At 36.7% G+C, this 19,769-nt stretch overlaps 1 protein-coding gene across 1 annotated transcript in view; it reads right to left on the bottom strand.

Moving 5' to 3' along the window:
• Positions 1–210: 210 nt before the first annotated feature.
• LOC126480760 (uncharacterized) overlaps positions 211–19,769 on the bottom strand; it is a 169,137-nt gene continuing 149,578 nt past the window's right edge. Inside the window, exons 3-5 of the mRNA XM_050104048.1 lie at positions 15,152–15,289; positions 6,520–6,672; positions 211–1,150 (exon numbers count right to left, since the gene is read on the bottom strand). Coding sequence (XP_049960005.1) covers positions 1,128–1,150; positions 6,520–6,672; positions 15,152–15,289 — 314 coding nt within the window. The 3' untranslated portion in view covers positions 211–1,127. The remainder of the gene's footprint in view (positions 1,151–6,519; positions 6,673–15,151; positions 15,290–19,769) is intronic.

Raw genomic sequence — 19,769 nt, 5'->3', positions numbered from 1 at the left:
ATCTGGTATTGCGATTTATTTATGTATCAGAGACTGCCATCCTGTCAGCAGACCACTATACAACTGCAGTAAGAATACTATGCAAGTATTAATAGTTGTAGTAGAACTGTTTTTAAATATCAAATCTTCGGTATATATAATGCAGTTGGTATTCATAAACTTACTCCATTTGTGTTAAACATATCACATATATATGTGTAATGCATCACATAAAGTAGAAAAATGTTCTTTATTTTATTTACTTTCAAACATTAATGGCTTTGAACATTGCAGTCCATTATGGATATAACAAAACCGAGGTTAATGTATCCACAGTGGATCATACAGTGCACGAGCTGAAAACATGTCACTAGACATAACATGTTTTGTACCTGTTCTTCATATTTAATGGACCATTCATAAAGAGGAAATTCATTTATTAATGATTATAAGTTAACATATCATTGTAAGAAACAGCTTTTATTTCATAAAAAACAGCAATTATGACTACCAATGCAATATTCAAGCAATCAATATGTAGTTTTATTGTAACATCATATAAAACTGTTTTGCTAAAATGCTTCAGTTGGGAAGCATGTAAATAAATGAATCAATTACAATTTATCCATCAATTAACTGGTTCTAATACTCTTTTAATGGCTGATGTATTTCAGCTAGCAAAAACAAATAGCAGATTCATAGGACAGTCTAAACACATGCCACATATAGGAATTCTCTAACATCACTTTTGCTAATTACTACAAATAAACACTGGCATAAAAATATGAAATAAATGGTAGTACAAAATGGCACTTTAATGTGTGCTATTTCAAGGGAAATTTCTGCATTATGAACTATCTATCAATAATCCAAAGGCAGCACATTTTAAAATTTAAATCAATTACCTACAGCTTGGGAACAATGCACAGATTGCAGTATTTTTAATTACTACAATAATATTCCAAACATACATAAAACAAGTAAGTTCATGAATTATATGTAGGATGAATTGTGGAATCTATGTTTCATGGTATTTTCTTTTTTCATAAGTTTTCCTCAGTTTTGTTACAAACACACATTCCAGCAATACTGCACACACAGCTGCATGTGCAGGTGTGAAGACTTGCTTGCTCATTACTTCTCATATCTTACTGGCGGTTGCGTCGGCCTCCTGTGGAGAAACACATTTTAGTGAAACAGTTTCACCTAATTTATTTGTCATGTGAAATTTGTCAACTGGTGCGTTAAATAAAAATAATAACAGAGACAAATACTTCATGCAAAATAACTCTTTTAATTTGCCTATGGTACCATATATTTTGACACTCCACCAACAAATATCTATTGGAAGTGCTTTTTCTCCCAATATTTTATAGTGGAAATGATGTCTTTAACATTAGTAGATATTGTTCATATCCTTATTCTGTAAAGTGTGAGCATTTATCCTTGTCTCTTGCATATTTACATGTTAACAGAATGACTACTCATCCCTGTTTTAATAGTAGTCCACAAGTATGTTACCTGACTCCTCATATTTATGATAGCTTCCACTGGTGTTTTTAACTACAATTTCAGCTGCTATTACAGGAGTTCTCCTTTTGCAGCTAATTCTGAATGATTGCCTATATCTTTCACTTAGTCACTTATTCCATTAAATGCGTTCCAGTCAGCCTGCCCCTCTGCAAGATCTTGCAGGTACCTAATACTGATTCACCTCTCTCCACAAAAAAATCTTATTCTCCAATTTACAGACAAAATTCATTACAAACTGTACCAAAGCTGAAATCAAATTTCATTATTATATGTAACAGTGTGTATGTGTTTTTGAAGTGAAAAATAACACCATATACATTTTGGTATTACACATACATGTAAAATTTTATGTTTTAATCAAAGCCAATGAAAATATAATCATACAATATTAATAGTGGATATATTATATACTAGCCTTTTAAACAATGGCTTTGCCTGCTGATGGAAACAGGACATATAGTCCATAACTCTCCTCCTCCTTCTCTCTATCCCTGACTTCCCCCCCCCCCTCTGTCTGTGGATCGGCTTCTCCCCTCAGTCCATTCCATATTCTTTGTTCATATCCTCCTCTCCCTCTCTCTGACCATCTCCTTCCCCCACTTAACTCTATCTGTCCATCTCCTTTTCCCATCTCTCTGTATTCATCTCCTTCTCTCCCACTTCTCTCCGACTATCTCATCCTCCCCCTTGCTCTGTCCATCTCCTCCTCTCCCTCTTCCTTCTCCCCTTCTATGTCCTCATCCTCCTCACTGTCTGTTCACTTCCTCCTCCCCCCTCTCTCTATCCATCTCCTACTCCCACATCTACCTGTCCATCTCACCCTCCTCTCTTTCTCTGTCCTCCTCATCCTCATAACAAACTTGTCATGCAGGGCAGCCTAGATGTCATGGGGTTACCAGACCTTTTCACACCCACCCACATCTCTGTGGGAGGTAGATGGGTCTTATCAGGACAGTACTTCTTCCCACACAGTAATTACAGGATGTTCCTCTCAAAAGAGGCCCCACAAACATGTTTAGCAATTTCGGTGGAACTTCACCATGTAATTTGTGATGTCTGATGTGGCAACACTGCACTCTTGGAACATCATTCGATGCAACAGTGTGTTTCCATGCATAGCTATAGCTGGAGCTCAGTGTTTAATGTTTAGTGGCAATTGCAATTGCTATTGTGTCGAAGAGCACATCTTTCTCATAAAACAATATTAAATTACTGGTTCCATCAAGACATGTCAGTAATGTTTGTTGAACGGTTTGGTGATCAGCATATACTGTGTAAATGCTGCATGCAGAAGTTATTGAACAACATGGAGAGCACTAGAATGGTGCTGGGTCTTCACGGGTGGGGGACAGCTGCCATTATCAGAAGGAAAAGTGACTGACGTGAAATGATTACTGGTGTCTCCTGCATAGTCTGATTAGTGTTTATCTTAGGAATGTGGAATGTGATGGAGCACATGTCACAGAGCTGTGAAGAAAGCTAGCATGTATCCATACAGGTTTACAGTTGTTCACAAACTGAATGTCAATGACAAAGATAGAGACACATTACATTTTGCCATTGATTTCAGCAATTTATTGCTCATAGGCCAAGAATATTGCAGTACACATGCTTGAGTGATGAGATGTGGTTTCACTTCTCTGGCTATGTAAACTCTCAAATACACATTTGTAGTATAATGAAAATCCACATGCACTGGTCCACCAATCTCTGCATTCACAAAAGACTGACATGTTCTGTTCAGTATCACCGTGTGGCATCTTCGTACCTGTTCTTTTTCTTTTTTTTTTAATCTACAAATGCAGTTTACATCAGAATGTCTTGGGAATTTATGAACCAGTTGGATAATGAAGAACTTACCCTTGGCTGGTAACAACAGGATGGTGCCACATGCCACACATCTCAAGTGGCTGAGATTGAATCATTTTTCCCCAGCAGAGTGTTTTTGAAAGGACTGTAGCTCCCCAAGGTCACCTTAATTAAAACCACCTGACTTTTTCCTCTGGAAAGGTATACAGGAACAACCCACACAACTTGGAAGATTACAAGAGATCCTCATCTGTGAAATCCAGGCAGTAGCTCAAAGGTCCTGGCAGTGACATTCAAGAAACTACAGCATTGTGTCAACAGTGTTTACAAGTTGACAGTGGTCACTTCCAGAACTTTTTGTGATTCATTTCTATTTCCCCATGAACACAGTACAACATGTTAATTTCATTTCATTTCCTGTTTTTTTATGCAAAATCTTCAAGTGTAATTTAACCAAATTTTTGTTTGTGGGGCTTCTTTTGAGTGTGACACCCTGTAGTATGTGCACCACATTTGATTGAAATTGATCCAGTGGTTTATGAGGAGACATGGAACACACACAGCATTTAATACTGACAGGTTTGTCAATATAAATAAATATGCAGTTAACTGTACCTTCCAGCATGCATTACAGTGTTCCAGTTTATGAATCACAGGCTGTAAATACACAAATGTAGCCAATTATATTGTAACAGATAACGTTTCCTACAGCTGACTGATACTCTGGGTAACATGTTAGTATGAACAACTTTTCTGGAAGAACCTTCAACTAGCTAAACCTTCAGCAGTTGCAGTTATGGAGGCATTACAGCCAAACTAGTTGAAATTTTACACAGAGTGTAATTTTGGCCTGTAGATAATCCAACCATCTATTAGAATTTTAGAGATTTGATAAGACTGTGTCAGGATAAACTGACATGTATTTATATAATTCATTATTTTTCAAATTAAAACATTATTCTAATGAATAATTGCCATATTAATGAGTAATGGTTCTTAATATGTGTCTAACTGCTATATAATTCCATCTTTACACATTTCACAAAAGTGAGAAGAAGAGAGGAGCTGTGAAAAGGGAGGGGGGGGGGGGGGGGGGAGCACTGGCGGCATAAGATCAAGTTATGGGTTTGAGCTCCAGTGGGACACATACTTTTAATCTACCACATAGTTTTTATGTCATTCTGCTATTGGCATAGTGTTTTCATGCTTAGTATATAGTTTCTGCTTTGTCCACAGTATCTCACTCGAAATCAACAGATGTCACTATCATTCACTTCCACATGCGAATATAATGTTCCTATGTCATATCATTAGAGCTATTCACTTACCATATTTTACTAGTGAATAGATCTGAATGTCTTCACTGAATTCATTCATTACTTACTCATGCTTCAGACAAAGGTTTTGGAATTATGGCTCTGATTCACAAACGAACATCTGAACTGAAAGTTATTGCCCTACTTAGAAGCATTCACAAGTTACTACTTGAACAACAACAATTGTTTGAAACTTTCAGGCAGATTGAAACAACCACACAGTTTTAATTTATCAAGAAGTTTCACCACAGTGCACACACTGCTGCAGAGTGAAATATTCACTCTGAAAATAATATGTTAGGCTGTGGTTAAGCCATTTCTTTGCAATATCCTTTAGTCTGGGAGTTCACGCTCCATGAGATAACTATCATGAAGTTTGTAAAGTAGGGGAGAGGTACTGCCAGGAGAAAAGCTCTGAAGATGGGTCATAGTCATGCCTAAATAGCTCAGCTAGTAAGAACACTGCCCACATAAGGTGGGTTGCAGGTTTGAGTCCCGGTCTGTCACACAGTTTCAATCTGGATGAAAATTTCATGAAATTGAATGCTGCACTGCAGAATGAAAGATTCATTCTGGAAACAGTTATTTACTTTCAGATGAGCATTACTCTGAGATAAAACAACTTTGTTTTTAAAAACATCACAATTGTTTTCTTACATCGTGCACTGGCATCAAGAAAAGCAAAGCGTTCCAGGGTATGCTATTAAGATAAAAGGAAATATTTCAATTTTTATTCAAGCTATGTGCACATGCATTCCATGCAAAACATATATAAGTACTAAGTCTAAAATAACTAAATTATCTTTATTTTAATATTTTGAAGGGCATTAAATTGGGAAGCAAATTCCTTCAGTCTTAAAAAATTCTCTCTCTCTCTCTCACACACACACACACACACACACACACACACACACACACACACACACATTTTGTGTGTGTGTGTGTGTGTGTGCGTGTGTGTGTGTGTGAGTGAGAGTGAGAGTGAGAGAGAGAGAGAGAGAGAGAGAGCTGGCTGGAGTGCACTACTAATTATAAAATACTATCATGCTATTTATCCCTATTTCCTATTTGTGTTTGTATAGGTACCTATTAATTCAACTATCACAATCACTGTTATTGGAGTTATTCGTGGTTATAGCAAACTGCCTTTTTTCCAATAATTTGACTCCAAGACTTCTAAAATCTGTATTTTGTTGTTGCATGTATTGTTGAGTAAAGATGTAGTGATTACTTGCACAGACTGTTGTTAAGATTAACTGTATTAATCTATGTTGATATTACTGCTATTTACATACAATATTCCTGTTGTATGAGTATGGCTTCATTAATGCAACAGTGCTGTAGGTTATCTTAAATAAAACTTTTAAAAATAGAAGCTTAATCTTCTCATAACATCCAATTTACCTCCGAAAATACTATCAATGAATGAAGACAAATGTAATCCCATTTGACAAGCTTTTGCAGAGATCAGAAAACAGTCTGATAGTTTAAAATGTATGGCTATTCACTGGTATCAAAAGGATGTAAACGTAAATGTTTGCACAGTAATGGATTGATTGCTCTGCAAGATACATTGCAAACTTGTATATTATGATACCATCAGTTGAAATAATATTTCTCAGTGCTAATTTAGTAAGCCTCTAAGTTAACAGACCAATTGCTCACTGTATACAAGCTACACATTGTATAAAGAGTTGCAACTATGTTATTTATTTTTTCTTGCGGTGATATTCACGAATTAATGTGGCAAGAACATTGTATGCTGTCTTGTCTTTTAGAAATATTTAATTACTTCTCTTATCTGACACAGACACCTTAGATTAGATACAGATTATTTTCCTTATCTGTATGTTAGATCTGCAAGATACTTTGTGTGATTTACCTTTTCCAGCCTTAGCACCTTTGCTTTTACACTTCTTAGTTATTTGTCGGCTCTGTTCACATGAGGGGTCACTGTTGGCCTTAAGAGTGTCACTCCGTGACATTTGGTTTTGGGGGGAACACTCGCTCCATGTGCCTTTCTCATAACGGCAGGCTGCAGCAAGAATGGGCAACCATTAATATTGCCTTTTACTACAATTCTGTTATTGCACTCAACTACACAACATAACAAAACAACAAAACAGTAAATCAAAACCACAGCAGTTTTTAAGGCTGCTAAATTAAGAAGACACTGATTTACACCCATTTCACCAATAGTGAATCACTATATTTATACAACATCTTATTAATGTAATACTGCAGTCACATTTCAAACCCTATTATGAGCTTCCTCGTATTGAAATATGCAATGATACAACTGAACAAATAAACATGTGCTGTGTCTCATACTTCAATATATTTAAACATATAAGTTCAAAAATAGTGTTCCAGTCATGTATGTTTTGGTATGGAGGAGTATTGAATTTCATATGGCCCAACACGTGTGCAAACAGTGACAAATAAAGTGACAAGCCAACCTATAGGAATGGTGGGACATGATTAAATCTTTCCCATTCTCCTCCCGAGTTTTTTGCCAAGGATATTTTTCCAGCTGCTATTTATATTGTATGGGGAACAAGGTTAACTGATATTTGAAAAACTCAGAGAAGAGATAAAACATCATTGCAAAATGGAGTTCACATTACCTGATCATTATTAAAATAATCACCTAATTCTTCTTTCAAATTCAGAGTAATCTTCAGTATTACACCAAGAAATGTCTTCATTTATTCTGATGAAACATTTTTTTCCATGAATGCCACAATGAATTTTTTGTTAGTGGAGCCACCGTTTGTATTTTTCTGTTGCCAACACATTTGTTATGGTTACAATTTCACAAATAAAGCAATCCATAAAATAGAGCTGGGAAGATTCAAGTTCAGTTGTTGTTTGGCCACCTGCAGGAATCATGAACCCCTGTTGTTGGAGTGACAATGGAAACTTTATATGACCAACATCAGGAAAAACCTGTCATTAAAATCTGGTAGACTACACATTATTGTGTCTTTCTTCTTCATTTCTAATTTCACATTACCAGGGATTTATGACTGCTTTGACAAAAAGATAGTTCTTGCTCACTCTCACATGTAAACTCTTCTTCATCCTCAGTACCTTCTGAAACCAACTCTGTAATATCATTGCCAATTATACCCCTTATGCCTGCCATCTCCATTCAACTGTACAAAAAGGACTGAATTACTTGCATGTGTCTAAGCACTTGACCTAAGCACTTGGCCTAAGGGGGCTTAGGGTGAGAACAACCTGTGACTATGTCCTGATGATGCTGCTGTATATGGGAAAGTGTCATCATTGGAAAACTGTTGAAGCATACAGGGTGCCTTTGATAGAATTTCTATTTTGTGTGATGAATGGCAGCTTGTTCTAAATGTTGAAACATACAAGTTACTGCAGATGAGCAGGAAAAATAATCTTGTAATGTTCAAATACAGCATTTGTGGTGCACAGCTGAACACAGTCATGCTGATAAAATATCTAGGTGTAAATTTGCAAAGAAATATGAAATGAGACAAGCAATAAGATTTGTAGTAGGCAAATGGTCAACTTTAGCATAAATGTAGTCCAAAAGAGTGTTAGATGTCATTCAGCATTGGAACCAAATAAGAAAGTCTGTACTTTGGAGGAGGTCTGATGATGGAGTGAAAAGTGTTGAAAGCCCATAATAAATCTGAGTTTTGTGAACTGAATATCACCTTCATAAAATCTAGTACTGGATCTTAAGGCTTAATAATGTAACTTGTACTTTTGTGCAATATTTCAATCTCAGATCATTTCAGCTGCCAAATTATAATTTTTAGCTAGGTTGTCTTCTTATGTGCTGAGTAATTGTGTTCAGTGAACAAATGCATGTACAGGGTTTTTCACAATTCATGTTACACACGTCTAGAGGCTGTAGAGGGGACTTAGTAGATCAAGTTTTACACAGGAACCCATGTCTGGAAACGTCATCCAAGGACACTATGGAGTGTCAGAGTTATAGAACCGGCACCTGAAAATATATGAATATACAAGTTGAGTCCGTAATGAAGCTACAAACTTTTTAGAATGATGAAGGAGGATAACTGTATCGATTTGAGATAAGGATATTGGTACTGTTAACAAATGAGTTGAAAGTTATAAGTGAAAACCATTCTCATACCTCTGACAAAGGAACACTGTTATTGCTGAGATTGTAGGATAGGCAGCTTTCAGAGTTGGTAGTATGGATCAAAACATGGAAAAAATGTCCAGTAAATGTGGGCTCTAAAATTCATAACTGAGGACCTAGGAGCACATGTTCATCTTTGCTACTGTGAAACACATCTTCTTTACTGAACAAGTGCTCATAGTTCCTAAGGTGTGAAGTTTAGAGCCCATGTTTACCAAACATTTTTTCTTGTTTTGATGCTTACTAACACCTCTGAAAGGTTTCTACCCTACAATCTTAGCAACAACAGTACCAGTACATGCATTCTACTGTCGGAGGTACCAGAACAGTTTTCTTTTATAGTTTTCAATCCGTTTGTTTCTTGTACAGGGACCCTTGCCTCAAATTGATATATTTATCTTTCTCCATCATCCTAGAAAGTTTATAACATTGCCACTGACTCTACTTGTTTATACATACGTTTACAGGTACTGGCACCTATAACTTTGTTGCTCTGTAGCATCACTGGGTGACGTTTCCAGACATGGGTTCCTGTGTAAAACATTATCTACCAAGTCCCTTCTACAACCTCTAGAAGTGTGTAATGTGAATTATGAAACACCCTGTATATAGCTTGCACTTTTGGCTTTTGTGATACTGCTCACTGGGATAGCTTTCAGCACCATTTTAATGACACCAAAGGCAATTCCTGTTATTATTATTCATATTTTGTGCTTATCATAGTTTTACCCGTGTATGTTTCCACTGCTTATGGTGCTAATTTGACTACTTGCTTAGTCTGCTTGTTGTTTTTTAGTTGCTTTCTGACTGCACTTGTTAGTAGATTTATCCTTTTAGCAAATGGATGGAAAGTGTGCTTGTTGTGTGCTGATACATGGTGAGTTGGTTGCTGTCTAGAAACAGTAGGAGCTGCATTTGCCACAGCTGACAGACTTCAGGCTGCTGCCATGCACTTCTGTGGCTGCTGGAATTCTCTGGAAAACACGATGACACTGTCTTTTCTGATGTGAAGCATCTTATCAGTTTATCCTCACTGATAGGTGAGTGGTGGACAGAGTTGGATTCATATACCTTTGGAAAGAACACAAAAATGGGAACTGGCCATGTGGATATCCCCCCCACATCTTAACAACAGGTTTGAAGAGCTGCCCAGTGTTGATTACACATCAAAGCCAGCATGGTGGGCATTGCCTGTTGATCCAATAACCAGTTTTCCTGTCACATGTCAGCAAGCACAGAGGGTTCATATGCTGGTCATTGGAAGCCCCAACATTATGTGGGTAATAGAACCTACCAGCAAAATAGCAAGCAGCTCATGAAAAAGGGCCAGTAAGCACTGGATGTGCTTGTCAGGAGGTCACATCTGAGATGTGAAAGAGACTCTGCTGTCAGCTATTGACTGCACTAGGAGCAACTAGCATTTCATGGCTCACTGTTTGCAGCAACATACCCAGAACAAATCAGGGTCCTCTGGTATGACATGAACTGGAAGCTTTAAATCAGAGGCTCTGATGATTTTGCAGTGATCACAGGAACAAAGTTCTTGAGCCTCACTAATAATCTGAGAATTGTAGGGCCCCCATCAATAGATCAGGTATGAGTGCTAATCAGGTAGAATAGCATATGTTACATCCACATATAATTTCCCCCACCCCCACATTAAATGAAACCCACTCCCCCCTTCCCCATGGAGTTAATGATGCATTATGTGCAATATTGGGAAAAATATGAGCCATGTTACGCTCAGAGAATAACTTTTTTCTCTGTTGATCAGTATGAGAAGATGTTAATTTGTTAACAGCAAATTGCAGGTGCACCCACAGAACATCATCACAGAATTCATTTCACTTGTTAAAGGTGAACAGTGCCAACGCAATATTCGGAATAGAAAACTACTTGAAACTGGAAGTGAACAGCGGTATAATCCTAAATTAAGACTGGGATACATATCACATGGATAGATTATGCACCACAGTATCTAACTCTACAGTATCTAATGAAGTTCTTACAGATTTCAAATGTTAAATAAGCTGAGTGAATGAACGTAAGCATCACTGACAGATCACACATGGTAACTGGATGAAACTCCCTGACAGATTAAATCTGTATGCCAGACCAAGACTCAGACTCAGGATCTTTGCATTTTGCAGGCAAGTGCTCTACCAACTGAACTACCCAAATACGTGTGCAAACTTCACAGAAGTTCTCCTGTAAAACTTACAGGACTAGCACACCTGGAAGAAAGGTTATTGGGGAAACATGGCTTAGCTGCAGCCTGGGGGATGTTTGCAGACTGAATTTTCCACTCTGCAGTGGACTGTGCACTGATATGAAACTCCCTGGCAGATTAAAACTGTATTTTGGACTGAGATTCAAATTTGGGATTCCTGTTCAAGTCTCAGTCTGGCACACACTTTTAATCTCCCAGGAAGTTTCATATCAGTGTACATTCTGCTGCAGAGGAAAAAATTCCTTATGATAGTTGGATGTTTTCATAGACCACAAGGTATCAGAAACTGTAGTGTCAGAGCATTTCAGAGTAAATCTGGAGAACACTATTGCTTTTCTGTTCATGCTATTATAATAGAAGAGACTTCAATTTGCCAGCTATAGAATGGAAGAGTAATGTGGATAAAAGTGATGCCAGAGATGGGCTTGTGAGAGATTGTTCTAAATATTTTCTTTTTCTTCTTCTGAAAGAATAACCCAACTCATGAGAGCATGCTAGTAATTATCACACCTAAAATTTTAAATAAATTAACATGGATGTGAAATCACTAATTACATGTGTTACAGGGAACATTAATAAAGGTAGGAAAATATTTGTACTTAGCAAAAGTGGCAACAAACAAATTGCAAAGTAAATGAGCAGTCAACATTAGGTATTCAGCTCCAGGAATGTAGATGTGAAGCACTAACAGATAAAATTCGGGAGCATTGTACAATACACCTTTGGCCAGTAGATCTGAGCAAGGCTATAAGGGATTGGAAAGACCTGCAGTGGTTCAGTAACCTAGTTAGAAAGTTGCTATGAAAGCAAAGAGTGCTTCACCACACATTTCTATGCAGTAAAGGCCTTGTTGACAAACGAAATCTGAACAAGTTCAAAAAGGGTGTAAGGAGACCAGTTCAAGACATTTTCAATGAATTTGAAACTGCAATTTAGCTAGTCAATCTGATTAAAAATGCTGACAGTTTAGTCTGTATCAAATCATTAAGCACACTGAAACATCTATTCAGATGTTCAGTGACCATATTGGCATTGAAATGGGAGAGGAAGAGGGAAGGATGAAATAGTATATTTGGTTTAAGATCATAATATGGTTCCTCCTTTTAGTCACTTCACAGACACCTAAATAGCATATATTGGGATAGATGATCATGGAATAGAAAATCAACTAAAATTGTACAACTGTGGAAAGGCACCTTGACTGGACAAGATACCTGTGAGATTCTATGCAGATAACGCAAAAGAACTTGTCCCCTTGTACAAGCAGTTTATAAAAGGTTGCTAGAATCACAAAGGGTACCAAGGAACTAGAAAAAAGCACAGTAAGACCCTGTCACCAAAGGGTCATCTGGTGGAAGTGCATAATAATAGACCAGTCCCATTGACATCAGTTTATTGTTGAATTATGCAATATGTTTATATTCACACAGTATTACCTTTGTGGAGAGTGCAAAATCTGGTGTATAAAAACCAACATGGATTCTGCAAACAGAGATCTTGTGAAGCTCTGCTCATCCTGTCCATCCAAGAGATTAAAAATGCCATAGACTCTGGTGCTCTTGTTGATGCCATGTTGTTTGACTTACAAAAAGCATTTGATACAGTTTTGTGCTGTCATTTAGACAACAAAATATGAGCTTACCACATAGCCGACATTATCTGTGACTGGATTGAGGACTTCCTAGCAGATATAACTCAACAGGTCATTGTTAATTGGATGAAAGTATCAGGTGTAAAAGTAACATGGGAAGAACCCCAAGGGAATGTTATAGTTCTCCTACTGCTTACCTAAATGATCTAGTGCATAAAATAACAAGCTTTGTGAGATTGTTCTCAGAAAATGCCATTGTCTATAGGAAGCTAGAAAAACCTGCAGCAGATCGACGACTGGTGCACGGTTCACAGTTCACTGAACATAAATAAATGTATTGTATTGCATGTAAACAAATGAAGAGCTACATTACTGTTTGATTACAGCATTGGCAGATGCCAGACTGAGATTCATTGAAAAAATCTCAAGTATGTGTAATTCATCACAAAAGAAGTATGTTACAAAACACTCATTCAGGCAATTCCTGAGTATTGTTCATCAATCTGGGACTTTTAAAGGGTTGGATTAACAGAAAAGATGGAGAAGATCCAACAAAGAGTGGTGTGTCTCACATGGAATCATTAGGTAAATACAAGAAATTTAGGGATATGCTCACCAAACTCCAGTGGCAAATGCCACAAAAGAGAGTTGTTCATAATGGAGAGGTTTGCTCTGAGAGAATGTGTTAGCTGGGAAACATATCACTTCCTCCCACTTATGTCCCATGAAATGACTATGATGAGAAAATCAAATTTTTTAGAGCTCATACAGAGAATTACCAGAAGTTGTTCTTCCCATGCAGCACTCATGAACAGAACAGGGAAGAGAGGAAATGACAGCGGTACTGGACTTATCCTCTGCCACATACCATAAAGTGGCTAGCAGGGTACAGATATAGGTGTAGGTGTAAGGATGGGCAAACTATAGTCCATGGACCAGAGACAGCCCCAGTAAGATATATTCCAGCCTGTGGCAATTTTATTTATTTATTACCTCTATGATCATGATCATAGCCACAGTTCTCGTAATTTGAACATATGGTTCAAAATTTAATGTAATTTGCTCTTGAAGCTTTTCATTACTAAAAAAGTTGCAAATTGACCTCTTCTGATATTTTTGTCTTTTATTTAATCTGTATTCAGGAAAGTTTGTTAATCACTCACTTAGAATATAATGTTATTAGAGTGTGACATATGCTGCTGCATGTCAATCACTTCTGGTGTTTTAAGAACTAATCCTCTAACAACCATTGTCTATAATCAAGGAAAGCATGAACTGCAATGCATGATTTCAGCATATTTGCTTACTTAATGATATATGGTTCCAGGGACACAGACTTTGGCTTTGGCACAGGAATCAGAGAGTATAGAGATGTTGACTTTGGCCCATGATGTAATGCTGTTGTGGCATGTGACATTATATGCAGATTCACAGAAAGCAGTGAGGTTGCTAAGCTGCTGGCATTTATTGATGATATCCCTAGTACAAATACAAATACTCTCTTAAAGATACTGTAGACCAAAGGATGATGTGCAAAATGTCTTGTCTTGTATGATGGTCAAGCAGTCTGTTGCCAATGAGGTCAAATGACTCTGCCATGTGCAGCACTCTTACCTTTCTCCTTAAATCCGCGAAAGAGAGCAAAACAGCTGAAAATTTGCTGATGTTGACACAGAGACAAATGGAAATAAAATGAAATTGCTCTCAGATTACTTTTGTGCATCTTCATTTTGACATGTGGAATGTGTTCTCTTAGTGACAGTATTTTTTAACAGCTCTCACATCAGTTTATCTATTTTATTTGGGACATATGTAAATGGAATCAATATTCACCAACTCTCAAGCAGGATGGTATATAATTTAGTTATCTAATCGTACTAAGACTCAGTTTTTATTTCAAATGCTTATACGTCAACCTTATATTACACAGGAGCAATGATGTTCTTGTTCCAGGCATGCAGTGCTTGGTGGTCCACTTAAGAGGGAGTCAAGAACATATAAAATTCAAGGAATAACTGTTAGAACATAGACACTATTTTCTGTTACTGTTGATATATTTATTTGGCAAATAAGAAACCTAGAGGATGAACTTCAGAGTTGTGAATGCAGTGATGAAATTGCTTGGTTTAAAGTCATAAGCTTGGCCATGACAGTTAAAAAATGCAGCATTCAAGAGAAGCCCGTGCTAGGTATCATTTAATGGAAAGGAAGATTCAGCAGCAGTACTCATTCAGACCACATAACAAGCTTAAATCCAGCACAGCACTATTTCAACAGAAAATTTCATGCACACTTATACAGCTTTGGGCATGTCTAATTTCATTACTTTTTGGGCTCTTTAGGTACACTGTAAAACATAAATTAGTCTGTATTAAAATTACTTTTGTATTAGGATATACTCAGTAAAAATAATGAAGCAATGCAATGTATAAAAATTACATTTTGTCATGGTATTTGTTGCTTTTCCCAAAGACAAAGCACAAAACAACAGAGATGGATAAACTGTAGTAACACGGTGACAAACTGTGCTCCTTAACACAACCCACCTTTTTTGCACTTTTTCTGAATTGTCTTTGTCTGCTCACATGCTGCTTGGTCACCTTTCTTCAGTGTTAGAGTACGAGTTCTCATGTTAGTTTTTGGGTCACATTCTGACCATGCTCCCTTCAGGTAGCGACAGGGATCTGAAAGAATTAGGAGATGTCATAAGTTCTAATTCAGGCAATAAAATTTAAGTAAAGATTATTAAATTTCCAAATTTATGACAAATTAACAGCTTCTACATTTATTGCAAGAAGCAAACGTATAATTTATTTTGCTCAGTCACCTTTCATTACAATATTAAATCATGTTGTCATGAAATGTGATTTGTTTACTTTTGCAGTACACTGATTTACATGATGAAAATACAGGGTGTCCCACGGGGAATGGTCAGTATTCAGGGATATGACCGGAAGTACAATCTGAAGCAAAAAAGTCTAGTAAACATCAGCACTAAAATGTATAAATTATTAGTTATGAGCACTTGTTCAGTAGAACGACGTATTTTACAGCAGCGAAATCATCAAGTGCTCACTGCTCTTGAGGTATACACTTTAGAGCCCATATTAACTGAAAATTTTTTTCCTTGTTTTGATTCATGCTATCCTCTCAAAATATGGAGAGCTAAGAGCATGAGATTTGTTGCTCACAGCTCTTAAGGTATGCATTGTTGAGCCCACGTTTACTAGACTTCTTTATTTTGAATAATCGTTCCTGTATATCCCTGATTATTGACCACTGCTCCCGGGACACGTTGCATGCACGATGTTTCTATCAGTTTTCTGGGGATTTATGCCTCCTGAAGGCAAGTAGTGGTCAGACTGTCTCTCACTTTGTGACTTTAACATGTTTCTGAATGTAATTTTTTATATTTGCATGAATAGCAAAAAGATAACTTGGAAAACTGTTTGAGTAAACTCTTCAGTTTCAAGCCACATAATTTAAAATAAAATTCTTGAGCTTTCAAGTGTCTCCACCAATATCTTCGGGAGTAAACATGGCTAATTTCTGGCCTAGGCACTGCATTGTGCTTACTTAGGTGATGCAACACTAGAACCTTTCAGAAAAGAGCCAAATTGATGCATGTGTGGGAAAGTGAGTTGTGCAGTTTTCAGCGGTCCATCCCCTGTGAGACTGACAGATGTTGTGTGGGAGAAGGGGAAACACTGTATTTGAAACTTCTGCTCCTGCCTCCCTGTAAGTGTCAGCTATCTTTGTTTTCATTTGGCGTCCAAAGTCTGTCACCATGCCCTAATATGTTTCTGAGCCAAGGTCTCCATCTATTCAAATTGTTTGCCAGTGTCCTAGATTGTGTAGAGCTAGGCTGACTTCTCCAGCTCCCTTTGTTTTATGTCACAAATGTTCTATGCAAAACACTTAGTGACAATGGGAATTATTTGGCCTATATATGATTTGTGATCAAAAAGTAATGGGAATTTTTGTTTTTCTTAAAGTATTTTTATTGATACATACATCAACATCAACTTTGTCCCTTCAAAATAATGTCCTTCAGATGTAATACACTTATCATCATCATCATCATCATCATTGTCTTATTCCTTTCAAGGATGAGGCTGTTGCCTGTTCTGACTCACAAACAAAATCATTCCCACCTTTTTATAGGTCTTCCAACATATCTTTTCCCATTCAGCTTGTAGTTCAGGATCTTCTGAGGAATTATGTGACCTGTCATTCTCATGACCTGTTGTTTCACAATATTTTTGATTTTTTTCATTCATGCTGAAAACATTTAATTTGTTCAAATATATTCATTTCTGGTCATATCTCCTCTTATGCAGCTCTTCATCTTTCTTAGAAACCTCATCTCTGCTGTTTGATTTGTTGTTGTTGTTGTGGTAACCCAGATTTTGCTTCCACAGGACAACAATGGAACCACCACTGCTTTATAGAATTTCATGATGGTTTCTTTTTGTACTTTATGGTCCAATGTCCTGCTAATGGTACATGGTACCACGGACAAGTTGGAATTTGTGTATTTTATTTTCAATATCAGGGTCCAAATCAAAACTTATAGCACAGCCTAAATAGGAGATTTGAGACACTTGTCCTAAAACTGAATTATCCAATCAATTTTTGGTCTGACTGGAAATTTTTCTCAGAATACCATTAGTTTTGTTTCGTTACTAAAAATTTTAAAGTTGTACTTCTTACAATTTGTTTAGCTGGTATACTGATCTTTGGAGATCATCTTCATTCTTTTGAATAATAACAATGCCATCAGCAAACAATAGTACATTCAGGTATTCCTCATTCATTACCTTATTTCCATTGTTTACTTTACATTTCCATTTGTGAAGAATGAAGTCAGTGTAGATATTAACAAGGGTAGGTGGTAGTCCACATCCTTGTCCGACACTTTGGTCTATAATTATTTGTTCAAATTGATTCCTAACTGTGTTTATTACAGTGTGTGTAGCTTTGTAAAGCCTTTTCATTACCTCTATTAGATGATAGGGATATCTGCATTCAGACATAACCTTCCATAGGCTATCACAGCTCACACGGTCAAAGGCCTTCTCAAGGGCAATAAAGGCCATATTGGTTTATATATTACATTCTCTGTGATGTTTTTAATTACAAACACATTGTCTGTGCATAAATGACCTGATCAAAATCCATTTTGTTCTTCAGAAATAATAGCTTCATAATATTCTTCTGTCATTATTGATGATCTTTGAATATAGTTTGTAGCCAGTGTTTAGAAGACTTATGCCATGACAGTTTTTACAGTCATTAGGTTTCCCTTTTTTGAAAAGAGAGATTACTTCTGCTGTATACCAAGGATGTGGGATCTTGCATTTCAACCAACATTCATTTATTAATTGTAATACACATGTGCCATCACATTTTCCAATCTTGAAAGCACTACTGGAACTAATTTTCCATTACGGTTTTCAACTCTTTCAGAAATTTTGTATATGTCTCACCAATGGTGTCAAAATGACGTCTGTCCATGGTTCTCTTCAGCCTCAGGAATAGCAATACGTTGCAGGGGCCATGTCTGGTGAATAAGGTGGCTTGGGCAAAATAACTGTTGGTTTTTTTGCCAAAAAAATCAGGAACAAGAATTGAGATTTGAGTGAGAACATCATAGTGATACAATTTCCATGACTGATAGTGCCAAAATTTTGGTCATTTTTGTTGGATTGCTTCATGCAAATGGTGCATATCTTCCAGGTTGTTTTCCTTATTGACCATACAACCATAATGCAGGAACTCATGAGGTACTATCCTATTTAATAAAAAGACAGTGAGAAGAACCTTTATATGTGATCAAAATTGTTGAGATTTTTTTTCATTCTTGGCCTTTCAGGCAGTTTCCACAGGGATGATTCAGCCTTGGTTTCAATGTCATGCCCATGTACCTATGTTTCACCACATGTTATAACCTTCTTTAGAAGTTCTGGATAATTGTCAACTTCATTCAGCAATTCCTGAGTGGTATCTATGCAATGCTTTTTGTACAAATTCAAGTATTTCGGAACAAACTTTGCTGCTATGCATTTCATGCCCAAAACATCCGAAAAAATTGCTTGGCTTGAGCCAAAGAATGTGCCAACAGCATCATCAAGCTTTCTAATGGTGATTGAGCAATTTTCCAGATCCATTTTCTTTACTTCTTCCACATTGTCATCAGTAATAGGGAGTCCACGGCAGTCATCATCTTCAATGTCTTCTCAAGTTTTTAGATTAGATTAGATTTACTTTCATTCCAATTGATCCATAGTGAGGAGGTCCTCCAGGATGTGGAACATGTCAGAAAAACAACAATACATGAGAAATATTTACAACTAAAACAAATAAGCTAATGTACTATTCCACAGGTCCCAAGTGGAATGGTCGTCATTTTTTAATGAACACTATATGAAAGTCATTTTACAAATACTAATGCACTGAATTTAAAATAAAAAAAGTTTTTATTTATTTATAAGGTAATAAAAATGTAATACAACTACTATAATGCTTATTTACAATGAACTCATTACTGCACTGAAATGGTGCAGAAGTTAGATTATATATATTCAATTTTCCCAAAAGTAAAAATTCTCCAATTCAGCTGTCAATTATAAGCTAAATATTCAAAACAGCTGAAATGCAAAAATATATCAGGAACATGATTACCAACAAGATAAAAAAGCTTTGAAAATTCATATGTATAAGGCCAGCAAAATTAAAAAATTTCACATGTTTTTTTATCACACCTTGTAGATATTGCCAAATTCACATGGGACACTGTACATGTAGGGATATAAAGTGGAATGATCAGATAGGCTCAATCACAGTTAAAGGAGCTGGCACACTTCAGATCACTGGCAGGATACTGGGAAAATGCAGTTGGTCTTTGCAGTCTGTTTACAAATCACTTGTGTACCCCATCTCAGAATAATGCTCAGGTATGTGGGACCCATATGAAATAAGCCTAACAGGGAGACTGAAAGTGTACAAAGAAGGAGAATATGAATGGTCACAAATTTGTTTGACTCATGGGAAAGTAAAAAAACTTGAATTTGCAAATTCCACACAAAAGCCTACTTACAGAATTACAAGAACCAATATCTAGAGATATTCTTCATCCTTCCTATGTATCACTCCTGTAGGGAC

This window comes from Schistocerca serialis, chromosome 5 (genome assembly GCF_023864345.2).
Source record: "Schistocerca serialis cubense isolate TAMUIC-IGC-003099 chromosome 5, iqSchSeri2.2, whole genome shotgun sequence".
Lineage (NCBI taxonomy): Eukaryota > Metazoa > Arthropoda > Insecta > Orthoptera > Acrididae > Schistocerca > Schistocerca serialis.
Note: the sequence above shows the minus strand (reverse complement) of the source record. Positions and strands in the feature narration are given on the sequence as shown.